Here is a 12336-nt window from a genome sequence, read left to right as displayed (position 1 = left end):
AATATGACAAGTTACTTTTTCTTGCTGACGTAGACAACATTCCAACAATTAAAAGTTAATCTTAGATGAAGTTTATGTAAAATAGCTGGCCATAAAAAGCTGTATAACTTCATCTCAGATCACTCCTTCCTTGATTGGTCTGAGCCATACATCTCCAATTTGAAGTCATTCTCTTTTGGGTTTGGGAGAGTGAGGGCACAGATTTAACATGAGCATACATACTTTGTCAAACTAACGCCAGACCTGAGGAAGACAAGATCACTCCAAAAGAAAATAGAGCTTTAAATTATGGACCTTAAAGGTCTTCATCTTCTAATTCTTTTGCTGCTGTTCCAGGGATTTAAACTTGTTCAAGGTAGGTGTACACTCTTCATTTCAAGAAAGCACACTTTTAGGTAAGTAATTCACTAGTAGTACAATAAAAAGGGGAAAAACTGTGTGATACCAGTGATTTTTTTTCACCAAAATGTGTAATTTCTGTAAGTGATTTGAGTTCTAAAATCTGAAAAAAGTTAATACTTTTAACCACTACCTAAAATAAATGCTATAATTTAATGTAAAAATCTCAGTTAACTGAACTTGAACAAAAAGTAAATTTTTAAAAATCTGAAAACATGTTGTGTACTTACAAAACAAAAATAATATTTTTTAAAAAACAAGAAACTACTGTATGTTTTTGGTTTTAATTTTTAGCAGTTCGGTTTAATCCAGTCTAATAACTTCAGTTCCTATTTATTTATAAATCACCAAATCACAACAACAGTTGCCTCAAGGTGCTTTATATCATGAGCTTAAGACCACATATTAATACAAAGAGAAAAAAAAAAAGAAGAGATGTGGCAAAATCATATCACCCTCTCATGAGCAAGAGGTTTGGTGTTGGTGGAAAAGAAAAACTCTCTTTTAACAGGAAGAAACCTCTGGGAGAACCAGGCTCAGGGAAGGATGGCCATCTACTGCAACCTGTTGGTGTGAGGGGAGAAAGAGAGCCACAGATTAATAATAACTAATAGTTAAATGCAGAGAGGTGTGTAAACACACAGTGAGTGAGAAAGGTGACTGAGGAAGAAACACACAATGAATCATGGGAAGCCCCGAGCAGCCTACACCTATTGCAGCACAACTAAGGGAGAATCACCTTATCCAGCTTTAACTATATGCTTTATCAAACAGGAAAGTTTTAACCGTAGTCTTGAAAGTAGAGAGGGTGTCTGTCTGTCAAATCCAAGCAGGAAGCTGGTTCCACAGAAGAGGGGCCTGAACACTGAAAGCTCTGCTTCCCATTCTGCTTTTAAATACTCTGGAAACAACAAGTAAGCCTTCAGTCTAAGAGCGAAGTGATCCAGGGTGATCTAATAAATGTTAACATTTTTAAACAACAATAGAGCAAACCCATTCTTAACTAAAACCAAACTGCAATCAAAACTAAATGATTAAACACAAATTTCATTTTAAAAAAAATGAAGCAGAATTAAAATAGCCAGCTTTTCTGCTAAGTACACGAATTCAGTTAACGTTGTGCTAAATTAAAGTTTGATAATGAGTTTAAAATGATGGTCTCATAATCTCCTGGGTCATAAGTTGGACTGCTGAGGTGTTAATTAGTCATGTTTAAAACGCCGACTCACATGTTTAAAGTTCAGAAGCTGCACACGGAGGAAGTAGCTCTCATAAACATAGTAACTCATTTGTGAAGAAAACTATAAAACACGTTCATCCTACTTAAGAAACGTGGACTTCAAGCAATTAAATATAATATATAAATTTTTATATGTATGTTTTGTAAACGATTTCTAACCAAATCTGTGCACGTGAAGCACACATGCTGGCCATTTAAAAAAGAAAGAAAGATATTTTATCTCTCTACAGGAAGTTGTGGAAGTGATCAGTTTCAGTGCAACAATGGACAATGCATCGACATAGGCTGGAGGTGTGACGGAACGAAAGACTGCACCGATGATTCAGATGAGCTGAACTGTCGTAAGCATCGCAAACAATCACAGAAAAAAAATCCCTTTAAGAAGTCAGACATATGTTGGTACATGTGCTCTCGCTAATGTAACAGAAATAAAACAAAGAGAAGAAATGTGAAGCCAAGCATAAACTGTATGACTTACATTTCTTTGGTATCCTAAACAACTGTTTTGCTCCTTTTGTTGCAGCACCTCCATCGTGCACCTCACAGGAATTTAAATGTGTGACAAGCGGCGAATGCATCCCATCAGGATTTGTCTGCGATGGGGAGGAGGACTGCATCGACGGCTCAGATGAGCAAAGAACCTGCGGTATGCAGAATGAATGCTTGAACGTGGCGTCAAAGAACAGAGAAATGAACAAACACTTTTGTTTGTCCTGAAAACTGTCATAATCACAAGACAAAAAAAATGTGTACTTATAATGAAGTAATGAAGACTTAAACTAGGTGGCCTCTAAAGGTATTGTTCATAATTTCAAAAGGAGCAGAAACTATACAAAATAAAAAAAAAGTTGATTCTTTAAATGATCTGTAAAAGAAGCTATCTGACCTCACTAAGCATTTCAAGTATCTAATGTTAAAACTTAGGTCTTCCAATATTCATGAATTTAAAGTTAACACTGTGCTTTATTCATTACACAAACCCGTTATAACAGACAATCTACATTATGAACTATTTCTTTTGTAAAGTCTGTGTTTGGCTTTCAGTGTGGCAAAGACTTATCGAACCAAGAAGTAATTCTATATTCACATTACGCTCCTTGTTAGAAGTCTAATTCTCCCACAAAGTGGATTTTTGAAACAAGCCTAGCTTCATATTTTTGGTTCAGGCGGACGGACCTGCAGCCCAAACCAGTTCACCTGTCGGGAGGGCCAGTGTATCCCCAGCAAGTACAGATGTGACCACGTAAAGGACTGCGTGGACAACTCTGATGAGAATAACTGCAGTAAGAGTTTTAGATCTAGATGTAACCGGCCATGGTTACTTTACTAGACGATAGTATTCTAATTGTAATGGAGGAACTAATTGTTGTTTGCAGACTATCCACAATGCCCTGAGAAAACGTGTGCCAACGGGGCCTGTTACAACAACTCACAGCACTGCAATGGGCGAGAAGACTGCAGAGACGGCTCTGATGAATTCAACTGTAGTGAGTAGATAACGCTTCTACTCTTCTTGTTTTCAACTCGCATTTGGAGCTACTGCAAGATATCAGACCAAAATATAAACTGTACACAAAATCTTAAAGTGAAAACGCTACATCGAGACGAAGAGAATCCACTTTCTGGGATTTCCTTACCTGGATGATTGAGCTTGAATCAAGACCTTTACAATATCATACTCTTATTTTGGTACATGAAAATAAACTGTAGCCCTTTAAAAAAGCCGTTGTAGAGATCTACACTTTGTTAACAGAAATGTCAATGTTGTTTCTTTTGTACGAAAGCTTGTTTTCCACCAAAGTAGGAAAAGAAATTGTTATTTATCTCAAAATTTCAAGTTATGTCTGAGCAAGTCAGACTTTCAACATTACCGAACTCAAGATTTCCACTTACTATGTCAATCCAAACGTTGCGATATGTAACTTGAACTTTTGAGATTGACAACTTAAAATTCTGAGTTAGTGAGTCAGAATTTTAAGATACCAATCTGAAATTTGAACTCACCAACAGGAGAAAAACATTTTTCAGTTGTGGAAACTAGCTTCCATTGTCTTGTCTGCAACTTCAAAATTCAACACTTTTCTTACCTATCTTACCTTTACATGCCTTAAAGTGCCGAGCACAGCTAAGTCAAAATTTTGAGTTACATTTCTCAAAAGTTTGACTCATTAAATATCTCAAAACTTCAGGTTAATTGTGAGCAAGTCAAACTTTTGACATACTTAACTCAGAATTTCAAGATACTTGAGATACCAACCTGATGTTGGGCCTCATGGATGGCAAAAAAATTCTTCAGTAGCAGAAATAGGCTTCTGTAGTCTCTTCTGCGTCTAATTTAACTAAAATTCTAATAAATTTATGTATATTTATATTTTTTCTATTAGTTATATTTTTAAAATATGCTATTACCTAAATTTTATTAGTGTTCTCCTGTTGTATAAACATAGCAAAAAGCCATTTCCAGATGCCATATTTGTTTGGCCTCTAATGGATGGGGTGTTAAGATGATGCATGAAATGATGTTGTGCAGCAACATTGCAGAATGTTTTCATCCCAGTTGCTTAAAGAACATATTCACAAAATGGTTGCTGTGATTTAAAGCAACAAAAAGTTTTTAAAGTTCATTTTTATTATTTCATATTTTGATAGTTATGCTTAACTCCTAATTAGCCAGTTTTATTCTGCATAATGGCTATGAAGTATTTTAATTTTATTTGGTTTACAGGCAATGATAGCCCAGCTATGCATTATTATAGTTTAGCAGTCTATGGTGCCAGAGAGCAGTAAAGTCTCAACCTTTGTACCTCTGGATCTTTATCAGTCTGGACTCCTCGTGATTTTGATGAACCTAAATTGAGATCTGTTCACTTGTTACTTTAGTTTTTGTGAGTCATAACTCATTTTAATAATTAACATATTGCTGGACGTCTTGTAAATCCAGTCTCTGTTTTATTTTCAGCAACTCAGCATTGCCCCATCCACCAGTTCCAATGTGCAAATGGCTTCTGTATCCCGATGTCATTTGTGTGTGACCACTGGGATGACTGTGGGGATGACAGTGATGAGCAAAACTGTGGTAAGGGTGAATGAGACCGAACACACATGCTAGCTAATTATGAGCCTCTTTTACATTTTAAATTGTGTTCAATAAGCACAGGCTGCCATTTAACTTACTCGTTGTCTAGATTACCAGAGCTGCAGTGGCAACCAGTTCACTTGCGCCAGTGGCCGTTGCATTCCTCAGCAGTGGGTGTGTGACAAGTTCAACGACTGTGGGGACTACAGTGATGAGAGAGGATGTGGTGAGAAAACTTGACTGATTTACTAATATGTGACATTGTTTATGACTTTCAATAAAAGAATTTTTAAAAAGTTCATGAAAATGTCAAGATTAGTTTAACTATTAGATGTATTAGAAGGTTCACTGAGTTTTGAAATCACTCTTCAAGAGTTAAAGCTCAAATTATACCATCATAACAAATCAAAAAAGATTTTTTCCTCACAACAACATGAAAGAATGTTTGCAACATAATTATACGTCTTTCAATGTTTTTCAGATAGTAACTCCCGAGACTGTTACCCCGGTGAGTGGGGATGCCCAGGCTCGACCATGTGCATACCAGTGGGAAACGTGTGTGATGACAAGCCTGACTGTCCTGGAGGCACAGATGAGACCAACACCACTGCACAGCAAACCTGCGGTAAGCCTGACGTGTACAAGTCCCGCACTAAGAATTCTACCATTTATGATAATATCATGTCATACCTGCCTTTATAATCTAAAAAAAACAACAAATGAGATGAATCTGAAGGAATTGAAGTGATCGAGATCTTGTCGAGTGTAGAATGTCTCACGTTTTCAGAACCGTGATTTGATAAATTTGGGTGTAAGGGCTTTGGCTATAGTGTCGAGTAATCACAAATGTTTACCAGATGTCAGCTGCTCAGATACTATAATCATAACTTTTGCATTCCTTATCACTGCCTTAACACACACTTGGTTTAATATTAACTTTTTGCAGGTCATTTTCAGGCCTATAAAGCTTATTACGATACCAATAACGTCCTGGCATCCAAGCTTCTTAGAATAGGATTAATTTTACACTTTTACCGTTGTCTACATTTGTCCATGATGTTCATTTGTGTGACGTTGACTCACAGGCCTGGAAAGGTGCTCAGCCTTGAGCTGTGAGTTCTACTGCCACCCATCTCCTCAGGGTGGTGCATGCTACTGCCCTGATGGCTTCATTGTAGCCAATGACAGTCGGTCGTGTGTAGGTGAGTGCTTTTATATGCATTTTCCCTAAAAACATCGTCTCTATGTGTGGCAGTGTTAAAAATTGAATCAGACATCGACAGCACACAGTTTTAGCAACTTGTGTTTTGCGTCCTGGAAAAAGCACAGAGCTTTGAGGAAGCATAAACTGTGTAATTTCAGTGTGTTCTAGCTGCAAATCATTTGTATAGACTCTTACTATAATGTCCCTTACATTATACATCCAATTATATTCTATTGCCCAGACTATAATGACTGTCAGATCTGGGGCATCTGTGACCAGCTGTGTGAGGATCGCCCTGGCACACACCACTGCAGCTGTGCTGATGGATACGTCTTGGAGCAAGGTCATGTTTGCAGAGCCAATGTGTCAGGTACAGAGAGTGCGCACATGTCATGGTACCTGTGTTTAATTTTGCTGTTTAAAAGATGAGACTGAAATCATTAAATTAAAAAGACATTATTGTTTACAGTCCAGCTGAGTGACAACAATCTTCAAATATCATTCTTTTCGTCATATTTTGTTTGCAATTCTATCAAATATTACATTTTCTAGTGTCTGTTATTTGTGTTTTTCAGCTGGGCTGCCACAGCTAATTTTCACCAATGGGGGTGATGTGATGATAGCTGATCTGCATGGGCGCATTGTCAGGATTCTGGTGCCATCCCAGGGAAAAGGTTTAGCAGTGGCAGTCGCCTACAGCTGGCACAATGACAAAGTCTTCTGGAGTGATACTTATACCAAAAAAGTCAGTTTGAATTTAATGTCTGATGAAGTTCTTGATTATGTTTTATTGTTATTTTTGTATACAACAAACATTAATCCAAAACTTTGAAATTCTTTTGCCAGGTTTATTCCGCCAACTTTTACGGAGGCGACATTAAGGCAATTCTAAATAATTCGGTTCACAGCGTCCAGAATATTGCAGTTGATTGGATCAACCTCAAACTTTATGTACTGGAGGCCATGGTGGAGCGCATTGATGTGTGTGACTTTGATGGAGGAAATCGAGTGACGCTGGTGGCTGAAAACCTGCGGACTCCTCATGGCCTCGCCCTGGACCCAACAGTAGGGTGAGTTTAAATAAATGACGTGGTTTTATAATCACAAAAAGATTGAAATATGGGTTTAGGTTTGGGCATTAGTTTTTGAATTACTGGCAGTTTTTTCATCTACAAATTCAGTGTCAGGAAAAAAGTTTGATAAACATCATAATTTTGTGAGTTAAAGATAATTTGAGTGTAAAAGATTGGATGTCCAAGAGTCTTTGAGTTCACCTGAGTTTTGCTCATATAACTCATATAACATCCTTTTACATTTTTTTTTTTGGTTTGTAGCTACATGTTCTTCACAGACATGGGTGGTAACAATGTGCAGTCTAAGCTCGAACGTGCCTTCATGGATGGCAGCAATCGTTTCGAGCTGGTAAAGAGCAGGCTCGGCACGCCAACAGGAATTACCCTTGATATCGTCACCCAGAGGGTCTACTGGTCTGACAGCCACTTTGACACAGTGGAGACTGTCACATACAGCGGTTTGGACAGGTAAAGGTTACATTAGAAATAAATTGTTGACATCCTTCAGTTGTATCCTCCTTGATGTTCTTTCTAAGGCGTACTTGTTTCACATAGAAAATTAGTCCTCAATGGTGGAACTCAGTCGCCACATCCTTTTGGAATAGCTTTATTTGAAAACCACGTATTCTTCACTGACTGGAGCAAGATGGGTGTGATCAGATCAAATCGCTTCAATGGCAGCAACCCAACCCTCCTCTATCGTGCCGCGAACCGGCCAGGCCATGTTGTCGTCTCCCACCCTCTCATGCAGCCTCTGGGTAAGGAGATTCAGTCACATTCAGTCTGAGGAAAACAACTTTAAAATATCTGCTTTCCCTTGAATATAATGTAACAAGATGCCTCTTAATTTATGGTACTTATAAAAAATACAATATTAAAAATGTATTTCTCCAGATATCGTGAACTGCTTACTCAACTAAAAAAATCTACCATGTTGTGAACAAATTTTTATCTTATCACAAAAAGAAAATTCTTTGTTATCTATAAGAGCTACATACTACACTGAGTGATGTCATAAAATGATGACATCTGTCTTGTAATGCAGTGAAGAACCCTTGTGGGAGAAACAATGGTGGTTGTGAGCAAATTTGTGTCTTAAGTCACCGCAATGACAATGATGGTTTGGGCTTCCGCTGTAAGTGTCGCCATGGTTATGACCTCCATTCGGACCTTCGGTCCTGCTTCAGTAAGTTTATCTAATTTGTAAAATGACCTTACCCTTCTCTTATACACGTGTTTATATACGTTTCTGTTCTGGGTTAAAAAAAATAATAATTAATGAAATGTATAATAATGTGCAGACAATTTAAAAAATTGCAATCCTTTCTGGTAAGCTAAATTTGGGGATTTTAAGGGTTTTTTATATATATATCATTTAAACAGCAAGTTTATATGGTAATAAGCCCTGGCACTACTTTTTTGTGCAGAGGTGAAGGACTACTTGCTGGTGGCCTCCTCACTGGCGGTGCGGGGAATCCCACTGAATCTGTCTACGCAGGAGGACATCACTCTGCCCCTCACAGGCCTCGGGGCGTCTTTCTCTGGCTCTGCAATGGAGTTTGACGGCAATGAGGGGGCTGTTTTCTACAACGACAGGTCCAAAGGCCTCATCTATAAGTCGAACCTCAATGGCAGTGGTGAGTTTTTGACTTGGGTAAAAAAAAAAGAAAAAAAGAAGTGGCACTAAGGGTGCTGAGTTTTATAACCTAACACTTGATATAGTTACAGTGCTTAATCAAAGCGATCTCACCTATTATATTCATGCAATCTCAGTTCAGCAGATTTTGACAGGCTACAGAGTGGGGATAGTTGATGCCATGGCATATGACTGGACCTCAAATGTTTTGTTTTGGACCACAAGCACCTACAGCTCAGTGGTAGCCTTCAGAGTCACAGACAAGTCCAGACGAGACATTGTGACGGGATTAGGGAACCCAAAGGGAATTGCAGTGCATCCTAGTGCTGGGTGAGTTATCAGATTTATCACAAATAACTCCTGAAAGATACTTTGCCTGAGCAGGTTTTAGTTTGTAGAGACAGGAAGGAAATTAAACACAATAAATGGTAATTAATATTTTTTATTCTGATTTTTCTGATCACAGAAAAATGCTGTCTATTCAAACCACTTTTACTATACTCACTACTCTACACTACTACTTCCTAAACCACAGCCATCACATGGGCCTCCACCCTTTATATTCAGGATAACAATTGTCATTATTCACTGTAGTCTACTGCATTACTTCACCAAACATTTCTCCACAGCTACTTGTTCTGGTCTGACTGGTATCGTCCAGCAGTAATAATGAGAGGCTTCACTGATGGCAGCAATGCTGTCCCTCTTGTCAACACAACACTGGGATGGCCATTTGGGCTTTCTGTTGACTATATGTAAGTAGAGTGGTCAACTATGTCAGCTATGAGAATACCTGCTTGGCTCCATTTAAGGGAATAATATACAGTATATAGTGTATGACTCGGCTACACTTCTTCTTTGTGGATTTCTCTTTGACAGGAATGACAGGCTGTACTGGGTCGATACCCTTCTTGATCAGATTGGCCACATTGATATTGAAGGAAGTGACAGACAGACATTTACCAACATCGGCCAGATCACTCAGCCCTACTCTTTGACAGTTTATACAGGTTAATTCAACTGTACACTCATTCAGAATACTGCACAAAACACAAACACACCATACTCACCGTAAGCAAGCTCTTAAGGAAACCAGGGTTAGCCTTATTATTGTTAATTGATTACCTTCTGGCTTCTACAGTATGCATCTATTTGATATTCCTCAATTCCAAAAATATGGAAAAAAATATATATATATACTTTTCTACTCAATTTAGTATTCAAAGTACTTTCTACTGCAAGTCTGACTTACCCAAACAAATGCACAATCAAGCAGTTCTTTTATCTATGCCCAAGTGCACATGCATTTACACTCCAATGGATGCATCGGGACAAATCAGGTTTCAGTTTCTTGCTCAAGAATACTTTGACACATAGCTGGAGGATACAGGGACTGATTGATCCACCGACCTTGTGATTGGTAGCTGACCCACTCTACCAGCTTGTAACAACCACTAAATCACATTTATAACATTTAATGTCTTTTAGTTACATATACAACTGCTTGTAACGCAGCAATATCTATCTTCTAGACTACTTGTATGTGTCTGATACAAGGACCAGTGCTATATTCGAGATGAGGAAGAGGGACGGTGGTGGGAACATTATGGTCAGACAAGGAATCACCGGCATCATGAATATCAAGGCCTATACAGCTGACCTCCACAGCAGTAAGTTTATCCAAAGAAAGACACTTGATTCGGGAAAATGCTTAGAGGTGCAGTTTAGTGCTGTAGGACCAGGACTTTGGAGTTTTGAGTGGCGGTAGGAAGTAAATGATCTCCGTATTGCAGAACAATGAAGGAATTCTGGGTCAAGACAACACATGAGCAGTGATAAAGCAATCGAGGACCCTACTGACTTCTTCTCTGTGATCTTTCTGACAGCCTTCAACAGCCGATGTAACATGCTGCCAAATGGACACTGCAGCCACTTCTGTTTTCCAACTCCCAACTTTGGTCGAGTGTGTGGCTGTCCGTATGGTATGAAACTTCAGTCAAATCAGAGGGACTGCATCAAGGACGATTCCGTTCCTCCACCTGACATCTGCGGGGACTACTCTTTCGAGTGTGACGAAGGTCGTTGCAGACCTAATGCTTTCCGCTGTGATGGGATTGTTGACTGCGTAGATCAGACTGATGAGGCCAACTGCACAGATTCAGGTGAATGAAAAAGAAAAGCGCACATGCTTAGGAGTTAGTGTAAGAAGATATTTTTAAGTAATCCAACTGATCGCCTCATTTATCTTTATCAGGAGCGACCTGCTCTCCGTACGCCTTCACCTGCCACAACAAGCATTGCATCTATGCCAGTTGGCGCTGTGATGGCATGGACGACTGCGGAGACGGCTCAGATGAGATTAACTGTCCCACTCGTGTCCCTACCAGCTGTTCATCCGGCTACTTCACCTGCAACAACAACAGATGCATCTCTGCAAAATGGGTGTGCGACGGTGAAAATGACTGTGGGGATGGCTCTGATGAGCACAACTGCAGTAAGCACAGATTCCACAAGTCTTCTTGAATTGCTGCACCTACAGCTATTATGTTATTACATATTAACATACATGTTTAAAAATAAATAAATAAATGAGCTCTGTTTGTGATTATCAGATTCAACCATCACCACATGCCCTCCAAACTACTTCTTGTGTCCTGATCATCGCTGCATCAGTAACTCCTATGTTTGTGATGGAGACCAAGACTGCTTGGATGGCTCTGATGAGAAAGATTGTGGTCCGTATCTGGAAAATCATCCACGTTTTAGCAATTTTTTTAGATATTTGGAGCAACATCGTATATTTAATGCAGTTTGTTTGATGGCAGCAAAAAGCTGCAAGCCACTGATTGTAGTTGGCATATTGAACATATGTTTGCTGTTGTGCCATAAAAGTTCTCGTCTTTTCTTTGTTTTCTGTTTCCTTTGTGCTTTAAGAGTTTTCCTGTTCCTCCTTTGAGTTTGCCTGTGCCAGTGGGGACCAGTGTGTCTATTCAAGTTATCGGTGTGATGGAGTGTTTGACTGCAGGGATCATTCTGATGAACAAGGCTGCCGTATGTCACCTGCACAGAATAATGTTTTGTATAATTACAGATTGGGAATTCCACTCTCTGCTCAAATTTATCAGAGAAAGTCACTGAAGTTTTAGTTATTTATTTATTTATTTTCTTTGACAACTCCAGCCACCCGAGGTCCAGGCCTCTGCCACGATGATGAGTTTCAGTGCCAGAGTGACGGTTTCTGCGTACCAGATGAGTGGGAGTGTGATGGTCACTCAGATTGCGAGGATGGGTCTGATGAACACAATTCCTGCCCACCTGTCACCTGTAGATCCAACTACTTCCAATGCGCCAACAAGATATGCATTCCAATGAGTTGGTTGTGTGACGGCGAAAATGACTGCCGGGACATGAGTGATGAACTGAACTGCCCCACCCCTCCGTTTACTTGCCCCTCCGGACAGTGGCTGTGTCCGATCAGTGAGGTGTGCATCGACCAGGACAAGGTGTGTGACGGCCAAAGGGACTGTCCCAATGGAGCAGATGAGTCACCTGTCTGCAGTGAGTTAAATGCATTGTGTATAACATTTAAATCTCTAAATTGACATAAAAAGAAAAGAAATTAAGGATAGCTAAAATGCTTTATATTACTTAAAAACTGGTATAAGTAAGACAAAAAGACAAATGTGCTAGAATTTAAGACACAAATGC

General features: G+C 39.1%; 1 protein-coding gene across 1 annotated transcript in view; it reads left to right on the top strand.

The window, feature by feature from the left end:
• Positions 1-288: 288 nt before the first annotated feature.
• lrp2b (low density lipoprotein receptor-related protein 2b) overlaps positions 289-12336 on the top strand; it is a 43164-nt gene continuing 31116 nt past the window's right edge. Inside the window, exons 1-25 of the mRNA XM_035915197.2 lie at positions 289-355; positions 1870-1980; positions 2163-2285; positions 2806-2922; positions 3016-3126; positions 4599-4715; positions 4825-4941; positions 5197-5340; positions 5801-5917; positions 6161-6289; positions 6495-6664; positions 6766-6989; positions 7254-7460; positions 7548-7750; positions 8038-8178; positions 8420-8629; positions 8766-8958; positions 9258-9383; positions 9508-9638; positions 10161-10298; positions 10515-10790; positions 10883-11122; positions 11241-11363; positions 11563-11679; positions 11809-12186. Coding sequence (XP_035771090.2) covers positions 289-355; positions 1870-1980; positions 2163-2285; positions 2806-2922; positions 3016-3126; positions 4599-4715; positions 4825-4941; positions 5197-5340; positions 5801-5917; positions 6161-6289; positions 6495-6664; positions 6766-6989; positions 7254-7460; positions 7548-7750; positions 8038-8178; positions 8420-8629; positions 8766-8958; positions 9258-9383; positions 9508-9638; positions 10161-10298; positions 10515-10790; positions 10883-11122; positions 11241-11363; positions 11563-11679; positions 11809-12186 — 4030 coding nt within the window. The remainder of the gene's footprint in view (positions 356-1869; positions 1981-2162; positions 2286-2805; positions 2923-3015; positions 3127-4598; positions 4716-4824; positions 4942-5196; positions 5341-5800; positions 5918-6160; positions 6290-6494; positions 6665-6765; positions 6990-7253; positions 7461-7547; positions 7751-8037; positions 8179-8419; positions 8630-8765; positions 8959-9257; positions 9384-9507; positions 9639-10160; positions 10299-10514; positions 10791-10882; positions 11123-11240; positions 11364-11562; positions 11680-11808; positions 12187-12336) is intronic.

This window comes from Neolamprologus brichardi, chromosome 8 (genome assembly GCF_056152115.1).
Source record: "Neolamprologus brichardi isolate AB-2024 chromosome 8, ASM5615211v1, whole genome shotgun sequence".
NCBI lineage: Eukaryota > Metazoa > Chordata > Actinopteri > Cichliformes > Cichlidae > Neolamprologus > Neolamprologus brichardi.
The sequence above is the reverse complement of the archived record's forward strand: the minus strand, read 5'-3'. Positions and strand labels throughout refer to the sequence as shown.